This window comes from Plectrocnemia conspersa, unplaced genomic scaffold, assembly GCF_051122295.1.
Source record: "Plectrocnemia conspersa isolate PC_06_02 unplaced genomic scaffold, ASM5112229v1 ptg000001l, whole genome shotgun sequence".
NCBI lineage: Eukaryota > Metazoa > Arthropoda > Insecta > Trichoptera > Polycentropodidae > Plectrocnemia > Plectrocnemia conspersa.
In genome coordinates this window covers 12,117,943-12,142,886 of record NW_028277165.1, presented here as the reverse complement: position 1 = coordinate 12,142,886, position 24,944 = coordinate 12,117,943, and the positions used below count along the sequence as shown (strand labels likewise).

General features: G+C 29.7%; 1 protein-coding gene across 6 annotated transcripts in view; it reads right to left on the bottom strand.

Moving 5' to 3' along the window:
- LOC148238880 (uncharacterized) overlaps positions 1-24,944 on the bottom strand; it is a 413,987-nt gene that overhangs the window by 99,837 nt on the left and 289,206 nt on the right. The window contains exon 4 of one of the 6 annotated variants that reach the window (XM_088181606.1): positions 5,378-5,408. The exons of 4 other annotated variants lie outside the window; for them this stretch is intronic. In XM_088181606.1, the coding sequence (XP_088037732.1) occupies positions 5,398-5,408 (11 nt within the window). In that variant the 3' untranslated portion in view covers positions 5,378-5,397. Of the gene's footprint in view, positions 1-5,377; positions 5,409-20,752; positions 20,950-24,944 lie in introns of those variants that run through there. One more of the 6 variants, XM_088181591.1, reaches the window with a different exon arrangement.

Below are 24,944 nucleotides of genomic sequence, written 5' to 3'. Positions count from 1 at the left end.
ATAATCATCACAAAATCACATCACGATAGATCACAGCCATTAATAATTTAACTAGACATACCAACGAAAACTCTCAGACTTTTAAGACCAGCTTTTTCGATTTCACTACCTGATAGTGGCAACTATATTTCCATATGTATATACACAACCCTTCAGCCTCACAACCCGAAAATATGAAAACTAAGTAAATGGAACTATTTACATATTTTCATAATTAAAATAAAAAAAAATACTTATGGTTATTATTTTATTTTGGTTATAATAACGAAGGTAATAAATTACGAATTACATACATTAATAATGTTATGCTTTGATTGAAACGATACAAAAAATTACCCCACATATTACAATATATATTATTTTTAAGAAAAAGTATATTATTTTATTAAAAAAGTTAAATTATTAAAATGAAAAAGCAAAATAATAAAATAATATATGTAAGCGTTGGTGTGTTTATTTTATTTAAACAGACTAAATAAATTTGCTTTGTATAAATAGTATTTCCTAAATTGTATGTGAGAATTTTTCACTGCTATTTAAAATATAAAACAGTTTTTTGTGAATTGACCAAATGCTTTTACTTTGTATCAGCTGAAATTCAGTATCTTTTATAAAATTGAGATTAAATTAAATTAAATTTGTTTTAACCGCACTGAAATATTCGTTTGCTGACATGTCAGCCAGAGTTAGATTGCGGCGTTGTCATCGGTTGTATTCTGACACACCTGACGGTTAGATTGGCATGGCCAAAGTTCGCTGACAGTCGCTGCAGCTTCAATAATTCATCAAAGCCAGAAAAGGCAATTGAATGCACGATGCAGGGAAGAATCCATAATTTTCCGGCGCAAATTTGACGATTCGTTTTATTGCAAAAAATAGCGCTATTGAATGATGTATGATTGACGTTTGCACTTTGTACTCCAATTCAATTTATGGAATTTAATTCTAAAAATTTAGATGCATTATTTTAAACGAAAATTATATAAATTAGAGGTATTTAGAAACTAGTTTTGAATAAATATGTTTCTATTGTAATATATATTATTTTTTCTCTAATTCTTTGCATTATAAGATTGTCAACATTTGCCATTTTTCATATTTGATATACGACTTTAATAAACGTCACATTAAATGAACCAAATTTGGTTCATTTAATGTGACAGGTATCACGTAAATATTGCTGAATTCAACTTCGTCATCGAAATTTTCAAGCCTCTAGCCTACCTAATTTATCGCCCGCAATTCACCATCAGCAATTTATCGCTAGCAGTTTATTGCCCCATCGATTAAAATATTTAAAAAAATCTCATTTTTGTGACATAAATAAACTTGTGCAACGATACTATTTAATTGATATAAAATATCAAAACGTCAAGCAGATCAAAATAAGAGTCATTTACTGATTAATTGTAGTTACATAAACATAACACATTTATTTAATATATACAGTGTCGCTTTTGGACGAAAGCATTGCTCGCCAATCTTGAGGTAGTAATAAAGTAAATGGTCGCCAGGGATATTGAAGTGGAGTACAGCGAACGTGTCATTAAAACTTTATCCTCGTCCATTATACGGCGTTATATTACGTATTGTATGCAATTGGAACACGTATTATGACGCAATTTGCCGTTTCAACGTTAATGTACGTTCTAGCGTTAATATTAATTGTTAAAGAATTCCTGGGTTATTTTTTAAAGTTCGATTAAATAACGCACATCATCGCATTGAATGAGTTTTAAATGCATATAAATTTTCCCATACGTAATTTTATATCGTTTCAAGTTTCTAACTCACATTTTCCGCTCAACTTTCGCTTCATCCATTTAAGTTTCGCTAAAAGTTTTCATAAGTTCGCGGTGACGCGTTTAAAAGTAGCCCATGCAATATTCAAAGTTGTATTATATAAAAGCAATACATTTTCTTATGTCAGAATCACTCCTTTGTAATAGCTTATATTTTCCTACGTTGAGCTACTGTACAATGATTACAAATCATATTTCAAACAATATTTATTTAACGCGATGCCTTTCTAGACGAGTTACCAAGCTTATGAAGAAAAGTTTTTATGGTTATTGAAAGCTTTTGAGCAATTGTGCAATGTATCTCAATAGATAAAGTCTATTAATATTTCATTATTATCTACAGTTTATTTATGGTTTCAAGTTGAATGTATGTTTATATATTTGACGTAATATACAAGTCATATTTGACGTATATATTTACAACGAACGGACATAAAGCTTCTTATCATGTCATCGTTTCACCTTGCTACGTCGATACAAGCCAGACATGAAATGCATTATGAATGCGGTCTGAGGGAAAAACGTCACGCTCGTCATATTTATGCCGCGAAGGGGATAACATACAATCGATCTAATGCGTTTTTAGTGAAAAAGGACAACGACTATTTATTGTATAATACGTATGTAGTATGTATTATGTATGTATGGTAGCAATCAGCCAAATGGCGACGCAAACGGCACCAATTTGAATAATAAAAACGGCACTAAATGAGACTAGATAGAGTTTTACGACTGCGATGGCTCGCAATAGAGGTCGTAAATAATCTGAGATTTTTTGTCAAAGAAAACTTTGAAAAAATCGGAATTTACCCTTTGAGCGCTATAAGCCTTTGTATACCGATTTAAAATCAAGTAAAAGAATTCAAAATGATTTTCTGCATACTTTTTATTAACAAAAACGCACTGCTTGAAAAATAAATAATGTTATGTTCTGATATAATTTAATCAGAATCAAATACGTTGGAGATATCTTTAGGACTATGTATCTTTACTTATCTAATATTTTTTCTTTCCAAGTTGAATCTTAGGGTCTTGATATTATAACCCAAAAACTATACTAATCTTATGAAAGTCGATTGGACCAGAAAACAATGCGAATGTGGAACATGCTGTGAGTGTTTTAACTCGCGACTCGAAATGAGGTTTTTGATATATCTTAACCCTTTTATTGCGATCGTGCCTCGGGACTTTTGTCGGTTGCCAGAAACACTTTTTGCTTTGGCCGTTATTAAACGAGTTAGCTAGAGATAACCGCCGCTTGGAAAAAGTATATTAATTCAGAGCTCGGTATACGTGACTTTGAAATTCGATAGAAAAATACCGCTTCCCACACGCACGTGTCGAATTCTTATGCTTTCGGTAATGGTATTGATTACAAGGTTAAAATTAGTTATAAATCACAAAAAGGTATAGAATTGCAATTGGTGGTATACACACTAAAAATACGCCCACGTTCGTTTATCGAATTTCTGGAATACATTCATAAATTTTAAGCATGTTTACAAGCAGTACACGTGTAAATTTATGAGCTTTAAAAACTTGATATTTATATATTTCTATTAACTTTTTGGAATAAAATATTAATGAACATATTTTCCACATTAATCGATTAATCAATTGATTAACACAATCTAATTTATGATTTTCTTTTAAATATTATATAAAATATTAAGTATTTCAATATATTAGTAACCCTAAAAATACCCTTCAAAATATCGCAAAAATTTATCCAAAAATAAAGTTTTTGTATTGGGTCTGTTTTATGTTATATTTTCGAAAAATGAATATATTTTTACCATATAACTAATTAAGATTAAATAGAACTTTTAGAGATCGAATACATATTAAAATATGTATATATACATGGGCCCTCAAACTTAAATTTGAAATGGAATGTAGCCTTCTCAAAGAATTTTTTTAATAAAATCGAAATATATATATATATTTTTTAAATATAGAAAATTCAGTTTTAGGACTAGCTATTTATACATGCAGCCCAAAAATAAAAATAATATCAGTTCTTCTATAAGTCTACGTTTTTTTCTTAAATTTGGAAAAAAATATTACTTTTTGTTATTCTTTCGGTGTTCGTTAACAATGTTCGTATTAGTGCTCGGTATTCTTTTTGTTTCGATTTTTTCAATATTATGATTTTTTTCATTATGAGTTTCAACTTGGTCATTATGCAGCAATAGAAGTTAATATCTACGTATGAACGGGTAGTCCTTAGAAGTTGTTAGTGAGGATATTAGGGCTGCCTTTGATTCAGATCCGTAATTAATGCTGCTAGAGCTAGCATAAAAGCTCAACTTGTCGCCTACAACAGTTTTAGCAATTAAAAAAATGGCAAGGTGTCAACTAGCAAAATATGGGTACCTAATAAATTGTTTTTAGAAAACCTTATGCAGCGTATCTCAATATGCCAATCATTATTGATTCTAGAATAGGAAAATTCATTTTTGTGCCATCGGTTGCCTTCATGTGTCGAATAACAATGGTAGAAAAATATCAATGAATTTTTTTTTTCACTAACTATTTTTCTAAAAATTGCTACAAATAACTAATATCTATTTAGATCTCTGCACCAGTTTTTTGGTTAAATTGAGTATCTCACAAAAACAAATTAATGAATTTATTGCTTCCAAAACTAAATTTATTTTCAGATCAAGTATTAAAAAATTGATTTACATGTGTGGAATAATTGTAATATTAAAATTATTACACGTTTTATTTTTTTACTCATTTAACCTGAATTTTAAAAGGAGAAGATACTTATGAAACAACCTGTATTGCTATTTTATTTTATTAATAACGTCGCAAACTATATCCATTAAGGCATATTATTTAAACAGCACTTTGACGCATTTAAAAGTATGCAATATTTATTTTAATTCTTAAAAATAATTAGATAAACATAAATATACTTTTTTATAAAATATTTAATATAACACTTATCCATCCATTTTAGAGTGCTTGCACATAAAATCGTGGATATTCGTGACAAAAGTGTTTCTCACTAGTAACACAGGCTTCGGGCACTATTGTATCAGGGAATGATTTATGCAAAAGGCTTCTTGGTTCAAATTTATATGTATATATTACATACACATATGTATATACAATATGAACCACATATGTATATGGTTAAAAATGAAATCACACAATGTGAAAAATGAATGCAAGCGTTTGAAAAATTCATTCAATGTTTTCATACAACGTGCACAAATATGAGAGCGCCCTCCCCAAGGTGAGTTTGGAATTATTCGCGACATTTTTTCGCACGATCCCATATATAATTTAATAGGGGAGAAATGAAAGATGAAAGGATAAATCTGAACAAAAATAAAAAATACCCACACACAAAGGATTTGCTGTCGCTAAAGAAAATAAGGGCTGGATTCGAAGCGACATTGTTTGATGAATATAGAAAACCGACTGTTTACTCGCGAAGAAATGCGATTGATGTAAAAATACCTCATAAAAAAAATTATCTAAATATTTATTATTATATACATACACTAAAACATCGATTAAATGTATTTTAATATTTTTTTTGAAGAAAATAAATATGAAATACCTTGACATCTCCTGCGTCTCAAGGCAGACCTGCACAACAGAACAATTGCATTTCTTGAAATGTATTATGAATGATTACTAAAATAAAACGAACATCCATGAAAATGTGCACTAAAAAAAAATGTAACACGAGCAACAGCAATCGAAATTTATAATATAAACATTTACATACATACATATGGTGCTGCAAGACGAAAACACGTGAATTAGACTAATATATGAATTGAAAAACAAAATAAAAAATAAAAATAATAATATTTAAACCTTAATATTAAACAACTGCAGAAAAATTATTTTATATTTATTTAGAGTGACTGTATTGAAAAAGTTAACTTAATGATAGTTATTTAGGAGTTATAGTTATATTTAAGCATCATTAGTTTTGTATCAAGTGTTACCCGATGTTATAGCAGTATTATAGTAGTCATACTTTACAATTAGGGTTCCTAATCAAATATTTGATTATGCAGTTTTTTCACCAGATTTTAAAAATATGAACATTAAAATAATCTATAAAATATTATATTGGAATAATCGATAAAATATTCGTTTATACTATCTCAAGTGAAATTTAAAAAACATCTTAAAATGTAACAATTTATATACTTAAACAATACAGTTTATCTCCCTCAATATACCCGAGTGACAGGTGCCACTCTAAAATTCTTGATTCTTTATACGTATTTATTTTGTTTCGAAATGCGAGAAAATGGCAATTTTTATCGGCAGTCGCTACTATGATCGAAATTAGCAGAATTCTCTCGTTGAACGAAACAAAATATTAAAAAAGGCCCACCATTTAATAAAGTTTAATGCTTATTTCAAAAACAGATGTGCGTCCAATTTTTTTGTGAAGTTCGTGTTACATTTTTGTATTTATTATTTAAAGACGCAAATATTTTCTTTTAATAACTCGATCGCGATTAATTTATATGCAAATACGCACAAAACAAACGCTGAAACGAATCCGATCTTAATGTATAATATAAGCTACTGTATTATATTATATATACAATAAATTTGATAAAATTTTGCATTAAAATGTTCCATAAATTTTGCTAAATAAATTCAATCGCAGCTTCCGATAATTTAAGAAAATTGAAATTACGTCTCTGATAAAGTATGTTAAGCATTGTTCTTTTGACGCCTTACTGTGATTCGCACATAGTTGTGTTATGTACATTTTATAAAATTCAAAAAGTTTAACGAAGATGCAAGTAGTTAATAATTAAGTAAAATAATTATTAGAAACCAATATTAATATTTAGGCAATTAATTTATTTTAGTGATAAATGGTTCACTAAATAAATATAAGTAAAAACCAAGAATAAAATTACGAACACATTAGAATATGCGAATATGTACTTCATTCACTTTTTATTCCCTACTCATAATACAGTGGTATAAAAGTTGTTCATAATATATTGATAGAACTATTCTAAATATTGTCTTACATATATTATTTTATCGACATTGTAAAAAGCAAAATTAATATTGCTGTCATATATTAAAGTTTACAGTTACATATAGAATATTTTCTTAAATTTATTTTCTATAATTGATTCTGAGTAATTCATTCAAAAGTCACAAAAATTAAAAGTCGTTATAGTTATTTTGTAATAAAAAATTACGCACTAATACGCACATATTTAAAAAAATCTAATGCTTGCACTACACTCTGTGGAAGTTGTCCGAACCGAAGTTTAACTGAAGTCGGTTGAAGTCGCCGACTTCCGAGTAGCGGCCACACTGCCACAAATTTAATATGCCGCCTGGACGGCGGCCGTGAACGACGTCCGCACGGCGACTGCTGTCACATACAGCTGACATATTTGCGCGAGATCGAAAAATGTGCAAAATAATCACAATTTTTAAATTGTCATATTATTTAAATTAAGCTACAAATAATTATAAGACTTTGTGTGGGCACTCACCAATACAATATCAGTGAAAACTTTTCGGTCGCAAATATTTAATTTACGCAAAATCTTTGTCGGCTTTTGCAAAATGCCATAAAGCATATAAATGATACTTCAGAATATTTGTGACTATCCTAGAATTTGTCGCCATCGATTCTTAAAATTTCAAAATAGCACTAAATAAAAGAAGCGACGCGAAAGCAAATTTGGTACAAATAAATATAAATTCATTTAAACAAACCTATTTGAAAATGAATCCTCTTGTTTCCTTAGTAACAAACAAAAGAGACAATAATTAAACACAAGATCGAATCAAAGACGACGCAGTTCAACAGTCTGCGGCGGCTGAGATAAGGTAAAATTACGCCACAGATGATGATGTGTAATAATATTAGTAACTAAATTTTATGTTGACACAATTGATTCAATGTCAGCTTTTTTATCTATTATATAAAAGTGATAAAGTTGCATTTTATCGTCACCTTCAAAGACGAAATAATAAAAAGCTCTGCGCGAACAGCGCAACATTATATCGTAATTTCGGTACGTAAACGTAAATCACGCTCAATGGATTTCACGTTGAATAAATGTCGTGTAAACATCATAAGCTCGGCAATAAAAAGTGTTTTTTCTTTCTTTCTTTCTTTCATTTTTATGATTCAGAGCAGGGCTCAAGAGCGAAACGGCTTGGCGACATATTGGTCGCCATGTTTGTTACGTTGTAACGTTTCTTCTTCGTTCACGTAGAATAAGTAAATGTATGTGTTTTCATTTTGAGAATTGCGACTGATTGACGTCGCTGTTTTGTGGTTCTTTAGCCTTTGGATAATCTTGTGTAAACAATATTTAGATTATTTGTATAAATAAATAAATTATTAAATAATAATAATTTTACAAAGTAAATTAGCTTGGTACTCTCTTGAGCATAAAATATGGTTTTAGGAATTATTGGGCAGCGATATACATAATTAAGTTTATTAGTGAATATTGTGGTTAAAATAAAAATTAGAGCGAAATTGCTTTTAATTAAAATTAAATAGCAATGCTTAAAATATAATATATAATATTAAGCTTTTAATTTGCTTATTTTAAATATTTTTATAAATATAAACACAAATTTAAATAGAGAGTCGCAATCGATATTTTTGTTTTATATAATGAGTTCCATTTATATAAAATATTTTCCTTAAAAAATGTATATGTATTTCAGTACAAATATTATATATAATATATAAAATATATTCATGTTTTAATATTTTTTTTTCAAGTTTGTATGATCATAAAGTATACAAAGACAAATATATTCCCAACCCATTGAAACTAGTTATGGAAAATAGATATACGAGTATCACTATAGTCAAAAATTTGCCATAAATGTTTCCCTTTTTTTTTCACAAAGATGTTTAACTGATTTTTTTATTTCATGAAAGTCATTAAGTTCTATGATATATAATTGATTTTAATAATTTGATTTAACAATTTGATTTTGGATTACTAAAAATTGATTTCAATTGCATTTTTATATTTAATTACGAGATACATTTGTATAACCTACATATTTATATTTATTTAAGCAAATGTTGTCTCGTGAAATCGTGGCAATATTATTTTAATCGTTACTATACATATTTGAGAACACTTAATGCTTTTGAATATCCTATTAATTATTTTTAATATGTTATGATTTCATAGAAAATTTATTTATTGTAGAATATAAAAATATTGCGCAAATATCGTTATAAAATAATCCCAATAAAATATATATTGAAATTTTATCTATTAAAAAAATATTTTTTAATTAATTGCTAGTCTTTATTTTTTTGTAACGAGATTTCCCCACAAGTCTGCGAACAATTCGGGTAATTATTGTATATACTTGCTGTTTATTACCGGTAATTTTTTTCTCTAAAAATTTGATTGAACTACGGATTTCGGACATCGAATCTGGACTAGTTATGAAGTGAAGAGAGAAGCGGTTTTAACCGTCTGTGTCTGGTGATTAGCGTAGCTGGATTTGGCAAGGATTTATTTTTTCATGTCCTAAGTCAGGAATGTCACATGGAAATTACTTATGAAGTGTTGGCTGAATCAAATTCGTAATGGAAGTGCCAGTATAAGTACAATTCAGATAAAAGTCGTTTCCGAATTTAAATATAATGAAATAAAAATATATTCAGTCAAACAGAGTTATGTTGAAACAATCTTTAGTACGAGAAAAGCATCCGCTTTCACTTCGCCTGTACGATCTAGTCCAGGCAAGCAGTCACTCTAAATCTTCATAAGTCCAATTCGATCTTTGATAACTGTGATAAATTTGAAGACTGTGACAATTTCATTTTACGGCCGTTTTTCAAACTGTTTTGATTTAAAATGGTTCAATAAAAATAAACGTGTGTAGCACACAATATAACGTATAGCTTTATTCTATATTTCGCTAAAAATAAACCTGATTAAATGTTTTTGTCACAAAGACAATTTATTTATTGCCTGCTTAACATTTAACCCTACTCAAACGTACCCAAAAATAAAAGTAATATTAGATTACGAATGAATTGATCTTATTATCACGTATATTATGGTAATATGTTTCTCATTATTAATTTATTATTATTTTATTATGACTTGTCATTTATTAGGATCCTTACACAAACATTATTATTTCTGACATGACACAAAATCGCCATAAGTCATCCAAGAGCTTCCTTCCGAGAACGGTTCGTTCTCATTAATAAATACACATCGGCCAAATCAAGTAGGTATTTCATCCGACTCACACCATTGTCTTATCCTTACTTAATTCCAACAGGAAGCAACAGAAGATAGACCGGGGAATAATTGATCAATCCAGAGATGTCGCCAGGAAGTCCTTTCGACGGAATCGAAAATGCGATTTGGGACGGGAAGTGGGTGAAAAAATCCGATATGTGCATTGAAATTATTTTAAGCTTTTAAATTAATGAGTAAGTATTAAATTCAATAATTACACTTAAGTTATAATGTAACGTTTAAAACTTTATATCAATAATGAAATCTTGACGTTGATCTAATTTGTATATTTCAATGTGTTAATGCATAAAAAGATAAAAATCATCTGGTTCTATTTTTGCACCATATATGATATCTATACCTTATCTATATAAGTGTCGTCAGATGCAACATATGCATAAGCATTGGGCTTAGGATGAATGTCTAAATTAATTATTTACAAGAATTTTTGTATTTCGTGCAAATTTTTTTTTGTCTCAAGCAATATGATGAATTTTATTTCATCCAAAGTGATAATTTGAGGGAGATGCAATAAAAAGCTACATATATTTACAACTATCCATAGAGTGGATTGGAAACGATCGCAAATGATTTAGTAAATCCGGCAACTGTATATCATCCAAAAACTTTGCTGTTGAAAATAAATTATATTGTGTGAAATAAAATTCCACAATCGATAGAACAAGCACTAAAGCATTACAACACAAATATGAATTGATAGATCACGTATATTACAATACAAACTAAGTGGTAAAGAAGTATAAAAAACTGAAACCCTGAATAAAGAGATTGTATTTATTAAAAAAAACAAAATGGAAATATGATAAGATAAAGCATCGGATGAAGAAAATAGAATGACATCTGAAAAGTTATTCGAAGCACAAATTTATGCTTTTAAAACAACATTGTTTCAAATGGAATAAATTATCTGTCAGATCGATTTTTGTTTTCTCTGTGGCTTGTCTTTAAAATCAATTGACGTTGCTGTTCAGCTGCAAATTTTGGTATTTATGTAAAGAAAGTCTTGAAAACGTTCAAATGTAATATTTAAAGTTTCGAAAATAAAAAAATACATTAAAACATTAAAGCGCTTAATATTCTACATTAGATTATTTGAGCTTTATCCAAATATCTATTTCAGGATATTTATTTTTACTATATAGTGTGAGAGAACTTTCACTTAAGATGTTAATTAATTATTAAAGATCGACTTTTTGACAAGAACGAATATTCGATATTTTTTTTGTACTTGATTTTGCTTGCTTGTTTTTCTTGATTTTGCTCGAAGGAAAGCTAGAAAAGTTAAATAAAATAATATTGTGTATAAAAAATATGTAATTAACATTGTTTTTAGTTTTTAAGGTTTGGAAGGCAAAGGTGTGTGACTTTACAGCCAAATAGACGCCATAAAATTTTATAACAGTTATTTTATAAACATATACAAATTACTACATATATAGAAAAAAGAAAATGCCGCTATCAGGTAGAATAGTTTAAGTGACTGGTCTTAGAAATCAGTGAAGTTGTATAATTGTCGACTTTTTCTTCGTTAGCACCTAGAATGTGTTTTTGTAATGCTCTCTGAACGATTCACTGATGTCTCATATGTCGAGGCCATATCCTGGAAGTACTATTTTATAATGGTGGTTCGAGAGAGCTCTGGCGAATCGAAAATTTGCGAGCCAATTGCAACGCTTTATGAACACACTCTGAGATGTGTTCACGCCTTAAGAGAAACAGTCTAAATAGCCACCTCAGCGATCGGTAACCACAAGTAAAATAACAATAGTAATGTGCGCATGGGTAGAATATATTGTCTAGCGTGCGTTCATTTTTAAACAACGTTGTTCATGCAATATTTTTAATTATTTCGCCACAAGACCTCTCTATCATTGTTGTGTGTGGTTTCAACACTTTCGAGGCGGGTTGCCCTCTCTTTTCGTTTGTTTGAATGGTCGTTAGAGTGACCTCTGAATTATAACAAATTGTGGTGGCTCAAACCCCCACAGTTTTAAATATATATAAAAGGTCTAAAAATAAAACTTATCACAAACCACCATAAAACAAAGCTAGTAAAGTATGCGTATGTTAGTAGGGTGGTACTATAAATTATACGACAGGAGTCAAGGTCAAATTTGATCTGCATTGCCTTTATTTTACATCAGGTCCAAATTCTAAGGTAAAACAGCTCGTTTCCTATTCGCTAGCTCAGGAAACAAAAGGATCTAGTTCGTCGCATGGGTCGTAAAAAATTTAAAGCCTACGCATTTTTCGAGGACCGCCAGTTTACGACCGCTGGATCACACAGCGCAGCGACGGGACCAAAAATCCGACTTAAATGCATTAGCATGCATTATTCACGTGGAATCGTGACGGAGCTGTTAAAATCCCTGTAACAAAACCTTATCACCAGACGACACACATACGCGAGCTTTGACAGGTTCGCACCTGAGACAGGCGCCTGTCTGCTACCACTTTTAGCGCCCAACGTATAAAGGAAATTCGTATATGGATAGGTGTTGGGATTGGTCGAATAATTGATTTTTCAGATTTTTAGTTGAATGATTCAGAAATTAATTTCTTATTTTTGTATTATTATATTAACATAATATATGAATATATTACTAAATTAAGGATCCAAGATTTTTAACATCGCAATAACGTTTCATATAAAAAATGCTATCACAATAAAATAAAGCGGCCATAAAACCGCATTCGTAAAAAAATGGAATAAGACATGTATGCACGTATGTATAATAAAATGTCTGGTTCTACTGATAGTATCTACTTTAATCTTATTTAATATCCATGTTCATAATATTTTTCTATGACGTAATAATCTTTTTTATTTACTCAAATATTGTTTTACTTAATTTCGAGGTGTATGTTACTTTCGTGTCGCTCATTATATGATTTTGATTATTTATTTATTTATTTTATGTCGGACAGCAATTTTTAATTTGAACAAACCTTTTCATTTTCTGTTCCATCGTGCTCCCTCGTTTATAATACCCGGCGAGCACTAATCCTCGATAATCCAGCGGTGGTGGGTGGCGGAGATCCCCTTAGGAATGTTTCTTCAATTGAAACGCGAATTGGAAAGGGATGTCTCACAAAAGGCGTCGGCGAAAGCAAACGACGCCACCCGCAGAATGCGCCGCCCTGGGGCGTCGTCCAAACTAATTGAGTTTTGCATTTGCCAAAACACTTGCATAGTACATACTACAACTGACGGCGAGCAATAGCGCTGAATTTGCTGAAAACGCGAAAACAATCCGGAACTGCAGCTGAATTTTCTGTTTGTTCCTGTTACTAGCGAATGGGGTGCCATTGTGTAATCTTGAGTAGTTTTTGAATTATTAAATAGCATTGTTGAGAATTTTAATTTTTTTGTAAAATTATTATCTTCATTAAACATACAATAGGTATTTAAGAAGTACGAATTAAATCGATTGAGATCGCTAGGATTCACATAACATGGGAAATAAACCTAGATTTATTGCAGTGACGTTTTGCTTGCTGGAATCACCAATTTGTTTATGTATATGACAATGTCGTTGTGAATATACATAAAAGCCAACTAAAACACGAATCTGCTTAACAAGATAATTTCATTGGTGACCGTATATTTTTTTAATAGGGGTTTAACATTCAATATATTTTATGTAAAATGCCCAAAATAGAATATAAGGTTTAGGGCGCGGCGATGTGTTGGGTGTCAAAAAATAGAACTATGAAATAGAAACTGCAAAACATATTAGATACTGTGATCATTTAAAAATATTTTTATCAGCTCTTTACGTTAACCCTGGGCCTACTACTACATTTATACTCCGTTTCTTTTAACAGAGTCACTTTGAGGTATATCTATTTTATTATTATTCATACATATATCATATATGTTAGTACATTTTTTTATGTTAAAATAGTGAAAGTTATAAGCTATCTATAACACGTGAAATAAAACAATAAAGAACAAATTTGAAAGTGGCACAACTTTTAGATTTAAATCTTATCGTTGAAGTAAAAAAAATGCTATACGGTGTTATTTTACTATTTATTATTTGAGGCTTTGTGTTAAGTGTAGTTGAATATACTATACTATGTTAGTAAAAATATTTATAACAATATATGTATTTCTTACACTACCATGATAACAAAACATATTATTTTGAATAAAAAATATATTTATTTTGTGATGGTATTCAATCTAAAAAAATACAATTATAAACCAATATTTCAATATTTTCATATTTTTGTGAATATTATTTTTATACTTGTTTGATTTGTATTTCTGCCATTCTATTTCATTCCATTTTTCAATTATTTTACTGTCAATCAAAGTAGTATAAAATATTCAAAACTTTTTGGACACATTCCATATTTATATAAGTTCATACAGAATATAACAGAAACTATTGGGTTGATGCAAAAGTTATGACCGTTTTTTACATATACAAGTAAACATTTTTTTTTTAGATTTATATTATTTATTTAATCAATTATATAATTTCTATCTGTTCTTATAACCTTCTTCCATCTTTCTATCAACTTATTTATACCATTAGTGTAAAATTCCGTGGATTTTGATGCGAAAAATGTAGTAAGGGATGTTTTTACCTGCTCTATTGTATCAAATTTTTTATCATTTAAAAAATTTTGCAGTGATCGGAATAAATGATAATCGGAAGAAGCAAGATCCGGAGAATACGGTGGATGCTTGATAACATCCCAATTCAACTCATTTAGCTTGTGTTGGGTCATCATAGCCACATGTGGTCGCGCGTTGTCGTGGTGAAACACTACCCCTTTTCTGTTTACCAATTCTGGTCTATCCTTTTGAAGGGCGATGTTCAATTTGGATAATTTCTGACAATATCGTTCTGCTGTAATTGTCTGATTGCGTTCTAAGAGTTCAAAATACACAATACCCTTACAATCCCACCAAACACAAAGCATAATTTTTTTTTAAGGATTTCGGCCTTCGAAGTTGTTAATGGGGCTTGTCCAGGTATAGCCCAATGTCTTTTTCTTGTCACGTTGTTGTACACGACCCATTTTTCATCTCCCGTTACCAAACGATGCAAAAAAGGTTCATGTTTTTGTCTCGCACTCAAAGCAACGCACGTTGAAACACAATCCAATAAATTGGCAGCCGACAATTGATGAGGTATCCAAACGTCGTACCGCGAAACCATCCCCATGCGCCTCAAATGTCTTAATACGGTTGTTTGGTTGACTCCCATCATCGACGCGATCTCCCTGGTGGTTAGACATGGATTGGTGTCAATTATGACTTTTAACTTGTCGTCATCAGACTTAAATGGCCACCCGGTAAGTGGTTTATCAATTAGTGAAAAATCCCCAGATCGGAATTTTGTAAACCATCTTCGTACCTGTCGAACTTTGATGACATATGCACCATACACTTCGCAAATGTTTTTGGTTGCCACACTCGCGGTATTGTCTTTACAAAATTCATAAAGTAAACAATGACGTAAATGCACTTTCTCGACCGACATTTTGAAAAAATACAAGGGTTCTTCACTGTACTCTGGCCAGGTCAAAACTGAATAGAAAGTAGAGGAAAAGTATCCTTTATACAATGGAATCATTTAAAAGAAGATACTATTCATCACTTCTGAAGAAAAATTTTTTTTACCTAGGATCATAAAAAACGGTCATAACTTTTGCATCAACCCAATATATTTTATTATTTTTCAACCCGACGACACTTATCGAGTGAAAAGACAAACATTGTCACCGTCGTTTAGGTCAAGCGGGTGGAAAGTTTTCCTTTCCAGTTATCTACAGTCGTATTTTTACGCTTTTTGCATTTTTTTCCTGTCCCACTTCAGGTCCGTAAAGAGCGTGATTTAAGGGCATATTTCTAGTTAGTTGTATTTGTGTGTGTATGAGTGTAATAAAATAAGGCGACTAGGTGAAACTCGTGCTCGTAAATTTCGAACGTGATCATAAATCAAATATATTTTTTTATTTCTACGGAACACGAAAAAAATAATTTTATGGCTTACAGGACTCAAAGACAGGCTGTTAACCCCTTGCACTGTATTATAGCCTGTTAAATATAATTTACAATAATATTTTTATAAAGTGAATGTAGCTTAATATATTTAACAAGCAAAACTAATTTGCTTAACTCAGTACTGTTGAGAATAACGTAATGTTTTCATAACAATTAACGGAATTTACAAAAATGGACTAGGGATTTACATGTTGGATGCCAAATAACATAAACGTGCGAAAATAACTACAACGAGATCATAAAAAAAAATAATGACTCCAAAGCATTTTTTGCCTCATAAAAACTGCCATAAGCCGCCTAATGAATATTGTTTTTAAAATGTGTTCATTATAGCAAAGTTCAGTTAAAATTCAACGTATGAAAATAAACATATATATTTGTGTATTTTCTTTTACAAATTAAACGTTTTCTTCATATTAGATATATTATTTATGGATTAATTTAACATAAACTCGATAGTTGATTAGGCTTAATTATTAAGTTGGTTATTGATTAAGAATATGATTTACTTATGCAGATTTAACCTTCTCTCACTTTCCGGCTATTTTTTTAATTCTAAAAACATATAATATTGGAGGCTTTTATTAACAATATTCCGACACCGCTCTTTTTTGCGTCTAGTAATTGTTGCGTTGATTGAAAAAAATGGTAGTCGGAAGAAGCAAGGTATGGAAAATAAAGTCGATGAAATAAAACCTGCCAGTCAAGTTCCTAGATTTTATCGATAGTCAATATCGATACATAGGGACGCGCATTGTCGTATTGTAAATATATGTAATCATTCAACGTCTACCGATAAGTAGAGACCTTTTTTTACTTCCTTGAGCAAACGAGCCAATTGATCTCCATATAAACTTGCTGTTATTGCTTAGCCAGGTTTAAGAGTTTCGGAATGTACACTCCCTTTGTAATCGCACTATACACACAAAAAAAAACTATTTTTTCTGTGAGCTCGGGCTTCAAGTTAGGTTTTGGTACTTTAACTATTGATAACCAAGGTCTTCTACGATGATTATTGAGTACAACATCCATTTCTCAAACCCTGTTATCAAATGTTCAAGAAAAAGCGACTATTCTCAAGATCCAAAACCATTCACGTGGAACCTATAAACCTTGTATCCAAGCTATCCTAATATTCTAAATATGTTTATGCACTCTTTACTTGAACTGGTTGAGTTTCTCAGTCGACTTATGGAAAAGTTATATAAATTTATATAGTTTTATTATATTGTACTTAATTTTTTTGGTTTATTTCTAAAATTAACGTAAGATTTGAATTAAATAAAGTGTCCCAAAATTAACGCAAAATTTGAATTAAATAGAAAACACATTTTTTAGTCTTAAGATTCTTATTATTTTATTGAATCATAAAGTCATAAAGGATTATTTATGAAATATAACATAGGGTAAATGGCCTTGAAATTTTCTGTACAAACGACGGCAAATTAAATTTTTGCGTTAATTTTGGGACACCCTATATTAACCTTTGATTTTTTTTTAGCCAATAAGCAATCATATTTAGTACATAATCTGATTGTAAACTGTCTCTGGACTAATATATTAAAGTATCATATTTAGATAAATAAATATGTAACATATGCCATATAGTGTATAACATATGCTAAAAAATGTACTAAAACAATAATATGGATTTCGGAGCATTTTTCTGCATTTAAATTTCGATTTATGAACGTACGGACTCACCCCTTTTTCTCTGATGTCTTCATATATATACTTATGTATATATATGTATGTCCATACCAATGTCTTCACTTTACGTACCTTCTTATTATATTTTAAATTGAAGAATAATCGTCACCCGGCCATTGTTGTAAACCCTCCGGAAATTGACAACTGGCCAATGGTGATTCTAAAAATCAATAGTCATAAAAATATAGTCATTGTTTCCACGGACCTCTTCTCAAATAGTGTGGTGTCGCCACGGCTCGGATGCATCACGTTTTATAGGGCCGAAGAGCGAGATTCAATCAGAGTGCGGCGGAGGTCCATTTACACGGATGCTGCCATAAAACTAAGTGCTGGAATGTGTCGGGGCCGAAATCGTAAAATGCGGCCCGAGGGCCGACGAAGGTCGGGAAACGGATGAACATCAATTACGATATTTTGGAAAAAAGGTAAGAGAAAAAACCACGGGACAGACTCGTCAAGATTAGACGGGATTATATGGTTGACACGAATCATGTGTTTGGGATCTTTTGAAGATGTGTGATAATCTTGGCCACATGTTAACGAAGTGACGAGAACTATTAGAATATTATTTATTTTTAATTTTTTTATAAATTATGGGAGTTAATAAAATTGAATCGTGGCAGAAGGTGCAAACTGAACGTATTCTTAAATCCATTTTTTTTATTACAAATCTCATGACTTGACAGGTTTCCCTAATGCCATTATACAAACAATAATTATAAAATTAAATATTTTTAAAATAAATAAACTCATTAATTTTCCCAGCATCCGCAAAGCTATCGCCGAAAATATTGTTGTGTTTGGTATGCTCGTTGAGAAACTGAATAACTAGTGCAAAGAAACGTTCTCAAATGCTGACGTCATGGCCGCAACGGTGAAGAATAAGGGATGCGATCGTGACTTTAAAGCATTTTAAAGCACAGCTGAATGTCGCCGAGCATTGACGGGTTGTTGACACTGTCCCTTAGCAACTTTAAATAGTGTTTTATTGAGTAGAAGCTATACCAAGAATGCAATTAAATGTATCCTAATCAGTGGCGGCTCGTCCAAATGGGCTGCCGAGTGCAGCCTTCCCAATATGAAACGAATGTTCCTGTTTTAAATATTTTCATGTATGTAATTTAGTCAGTAAATTATTTTTGTCCAGTTTAATATCTTAAATAGTACATATTTCTGTAGTATTAGGGATATTTTGTTTTTTACTTAAACTTTTAATGCTGCAGCACCGCTATAATATTTTTTTACGGGTTGTCAGTGCTTAAATTCCAGAGAATGAAGGCGTATTAAAGGACGCTGCGAACTAGAATATCTTACAAAAGGCGAATTGAAATTATAGTGACATAATTAAAAGACACGCGCTCCGCCTGACGAAGCCGAGCATCCTCAACGCCTTATCGCAAATGTTGGTGATGTGCATATAAAATCTTCATCCCTTATCGAACTTCGTCTTAACTGTAATAATATTCCGCTGGGCTAGAGAATCTGTAAATGTGACAACATGACACTTGGCAATGCTGAAAGGTAGTCGATTGTAGATCGACCACCTTCACGACGGCGGCGACTAGGGTAAAGCCTTCGAAAAACCAAAGTTGCTTAGCTTATGAAGAAGTATTTTTTACACCCCCTTCGAAAGGTACAATAAGTTAGTGACCATGGAACGACGCGGGCGAAGCCCGTGTTGTTGATAGTGCTGGCTGACATTGATTGTGGATTTATTTAAATTAATTTGTGGACAGTTTAGCAGTTGCTGAAGATTTTAAGTACTTTATCAGTATTGAAAATTTACCAAGTCAAGGTTAAAATATAATGTAGATCCATGATTTTTAAATTTAATATTTTGTCTGGAATTATTATTTTGCGAGTTTCTTGCTTTTCTAAATTTGTAGATATATATCAAGGTAAATGAATTTAATCTTAATTTATTTGCTATGAAGTCCTATAAGTATAGTATTTTGTATAATAATTATAGTGTTAGCATATATGTATGTTACAGTGAATATGTATTAATAGTGAAGTTATATTTTACTGGCGTTTCTTGGTTGAAAAATATTTCTACTAGCCAAAATATAATTTAACTGAAATGCGCTAGCGAAATTAAATGTTACTCTAAAATATCCATGAAACTCAATTTGACAGTTGTGAAACGTCCATTTGTTGTTCAAACCCTAATACAAATTAATTAACTCTAGCTAATATAAGAATTTAAATTAGAACAAATTGAGTTTGGTTAATTCGTTTGGAAAATAGACGTTTTGGATCTGTCATTTTAGAGCACTAGTGAAAATATGACTCAAAAATATATATTTATTGGAACAAATACATATATTAAAATAAAATTTAACTTAAAACCTGTTTATGTTAGCAGCAGGAAATTAAAAATCATAGATGGCATATATAAATATTTTTAATTTTATTAATATTCTCCGAATACCATATTATCGTTTTACATTAACCAACAAAAAAGTTTATTTAAAAGTATGGTATATTTTTTAAAACCACAAGCTATGGCACAATTTACTGCGCTTCTATAAAAATGAGATAATTAGCAAAATGTGACTTACCCCCTTTCTCTGGAACGTCTTCTTTTATTAAATAAATATCTTAGATTTTTATTTGTTATATATGTAGTTCCACTAAGAATGTAGTTAATATATTTTTCTTTAAAAATTATTAGAATTACATTTTATTTTTATAATAACCTATTTTCAAAAAGTAGACAACGTAACATTATACATCTTTAACATGATGTATACATGATGTATAAATATAATTAACTTAATTTGGAAAATATTTTTAATGTATTTATATTATTTGTTTATTATTTGTATATGTGTATGCAAAATTAATTATGAGGACTATTTATTATCTAAAATTTATTAGGATTTATTATGTTTATAGATAGGTTTATAGAAATAAAATAAAATTCAGAGGTATTACTTCATATATTTTTATTTTAATAAATAAAACATTTTAATTTGTTACACTATAATTTTGAAATATTTTTAATAATAACACGTAATTACAAAAAAACATCAATACTGAACCTTATTTTTTTCATTAATTAAAAGTATGTTCTTCATAATCAATTTGGTTGACTTAAAACCGTAATTATTCTCCTCGGCGCGGATCTCTATAAAATAAATAAATAAAACTCATATAAATATTGTATGATTATTAGTTATTAATAAAAATATAATATGTATATAATATTAAAATAAAAAATACAATTAAACTATCTATTCTATATTATTATATAAAGAATTTTACTTTAAATGTATTTTTTATTATTATAAATTTTAATAGTAATTGTTTATATGCATCAATACGTTTTAATTAATTTTAACTTGTATTAAACTAATTGCATTAATTCCAGGACAAAAAACGCGTTCATTGTATGTTTTTTCGACATCACACCTGCTGAGTTTTTTTAAACATGTTCGTTATACAAATGTATCAAATTCGCCAACAATATATTTTACCCATATACAAGATACCTTTTATCAGTAGCTACTATAACAATGCACATCGTAAAATTTTCGTTTCGTTTTATATACGTCGCCGTAAAATATTTTATTTCACTCACAAGAACTTGCGGTGTCGATATAAGAACACATTCAATCGAACGCTTTTAACCCTTTCTTGGTCTGCGCAAAATTACACAAGAATAAGAAATTTAATATACAAATTTACAACAACTAAGTAACTGAAGTTTTGTAATACGTCTTTGGGCACACCGAGAGCCTTAATAGTCCTGGGCTTAACGCGCTACTAAACTATACGTTGCGAATTTTCCTCTGAAACAATGCATTAACCCTAATGCACGTCTTGATGTAATATTTCTCAAAGTGCTCGGATGCTAATATAGTCTAATTGCATTTTCAATGGGTATGATATGAAACCGCCGCATGTTGCGGATTTACGCCATCAAATTTTGATATAGCTTAGGATATGCTACACAAATTAATCTCTGATAAACTTCAGACATTTAATGTATATATATTATATATGTGTGTAGTTAGAGTTACTATTTTTTTATATGAATTATTTAAAAGAAAGGTGAGAATATATATATATATATATATATATATATATATATATATATATATATATATATATATATTATATTAGGTAATTCCTAAGTGAGGGTTTGTAATAAATTTTCTTAAAATTATTATTGACTGTTAATACATAAGAACATATTTTGTTATTTCTATGTAGGTGCACATTTGAACTTAAGGAAAAATTACCGAAAGGTCGGAGAAGATTATATCTTTTATTTTTAATCATTGAAATAAAAAGTGATTTTAAAGTTTTAATAAATAACGACATTTATTTCGGTATTATCTAATATAATAATATAAAAACTAGTGATATAAAAATAACATTTTTAATAAATATTTTTATTATTGAAAATTATATAAAATTCGGTCAAAGAGCTAATTTTTATATCTATATGTATACAACTTTTAAATTAGTTTAATAATTTATTGTCATGAATTCGTTCAAAAAGCGTTTAATGATCATTCAATTTTATGAAAAATTTAAAGTGGTGAAAATTTGTAGTTTTTAAGATCTTTAATTTTGTAAATTTCTTTACAAGCTTAAAGATCAGAACCGTATAGCTTAAAAATTAAGGCAGACGCAAAACTTCTGTCGTTGGAGAAAATTTGTTTTCAGACCTTTTTTACATTTCTTAGAAATTATATTATTGGGGTTAATTATTAAACATCTTTCTTTAATAAAATAGCTACAGTAAAAATAAACAGCTATTGAATAAATAATTATTAGCTATATTTTAAGCAAAACAGAAAAAAAGTGTTGCTTGCAATTAATTATTGTTTGTAGTTTTTCCACTAAATAATACAAAATTTGAGTCATTTATTGTTTTTAAATATTGCTTTTATAGGCCTGAAATATATTTTTCAACTTAACCTCTATTTTAAAGTGGCAAAGATAAAAAACGCGTACAGGAAATTGTTGCGAAATAAATCGCGGCGATATAGACGCAAAATGGGGGTGGAATATGTAAATGAACACGATGCTTGCCAAAAGGGATACTAAATAGTATAGTGGCACAAGACAATGGGCGCATTGTGGATGAAGTATAATGTGTGTTGGTATGAAAATTGTGGCACATCGTTCTTGTGTTCTTCACTTGCCAGTTGCAACCGGCGCTCGTTAACACGTACAATGCAAATTACGTTCTCGCTTAATGAGCTGTATTGTATGCAGTTTATAATAAAACACACTATAGAAAATTAAATTAAAGCGCTTCATAACAATAAAAAGCAAGATTGATCACATATTATATACCGTTTGCTACTGAAGTAGTCGTGAATATATATTTTAATTTAAATCAATCGTAAATTTAAGCTAAGCCTCAAGCAAGCCGCTCACAAAAATTTAGATCAATTTTAAGCAGTACAGTTTAATGCTGTATCATGTATGTGTGCAACGATTTATGACAATTAAACTACTGAAGATCTGGGTCTCACGAGGGATTCAAGAAAGTTCATTAGGCGGACGATAGATAAAAAACCCATTTAACTTATCGAACTCAATAATTGAATACCGGTTAAGAAGCAATAGTTAAATGGGTCGGAAATCGATTATAAGCTAAGGTGCTCTCGCTTTGAAAGAAGACGATTTTTTAGACTATAAACCGGTCACAATTAGATAAGAACGTTGGGCCTTATGATTATTTAAAATAAACTGTCCCTAAGTGCCATAAATACACGTTCAATAAATAAAAATCATGGTTGAAAATATATCTTGTTATCTCAACCACTAAGAAAATATGTTTATGGCTATTTTAATATGATATTGATGGACTTTCAAAGATGTTAATTAGATTAGATTTAATTATAAGTTTATTATATGGATCTCTTTAACCTTTTGTTATTTTTATTATATCATTCACATATGTTTGTTTCTGAAAGACCCAAGAATAAAATATATGTGCTAACGAACACGAAACATTTCTAAAAAAAATTATTAATAGAGTTGTAATTTTACATCTTTATCGCAAATTATTTTATAGTTTGGGAATCGGTGCTAAAATGTTATATTATATCGCTGGCTAAGTGGCTCAAACCGCAACGTAAGGACACTCAGGAGCATTAAGCCACACCGAAACGGATAATGTATTATAGTGCATACATTTTGTATTGTACTCAATTATGGTAATAAAGAATTGGGTAGAGCTTAAAGGATCAAGAAAAGACGAGAAAATTACTTTGTTGTTATTTCTACAAGCAATGTATCGAAATGTCATTAAAGACAGGAAGAAGCTTGTAAAACGTTTTCATCATTTCCTTCAGTAGCAAATGAGGAAATTTGTTTTCTGATTACATTACCGAAGAAGCATGTCAAAGAAGATTCAATGTACAGGAAGAGTATAAAATAAGAATTTAATATATATTTCTATATAATATATTCATTGGTTATTATTAACATCGATTAAAAAAATATTCAGTGAAAAAAATTCAACACCTAAATTTGACACGCAATTAGAAAAAGAAGAAGAGCCATATAAGTATCGAATAAAAAATATATGAATATGTATTAGGTTACAAGATAAAAGGTGGGTAGTATGGGCGTAGAATTAAGATTAATTGAATGTAACGCCAACGCAAATAATTTATAATCTTTGATTTAATTGAGAAAGTCACTCTTAACAGGTTCGATTAATATCCATATCGTTTAAAGCTCACACATGTAGTTATATTATATAACGACCGTATGAAGTATAATGTCTGAAATTTAAATGCAACGCATGGATTAACAGCGTATCTGATATATAATTTAATATCATTTTTTTGTAGAAATAAATTACATTTCATATGCGAACATCTATCATATATAATGGTTTTATATTTTTCTTCAAGTTTGAATGGGATTTTTTTGGTTATTAATACAAATTGCACACGGAATTTTTAATCTGATACGCGACGAGAGATATGAATATTTTACATAAATGAAAAAAGTAAAAAAGTCTAATACTATTTATAATGCAGAAGCATGATACATATCATGCATTTTTATAATATACAAGTGTTTTGGTAACTTTCTAAGAAAATTATTTGTTAAACACCAACCAAAAACTTTAAGGCAAAATAAATTAAT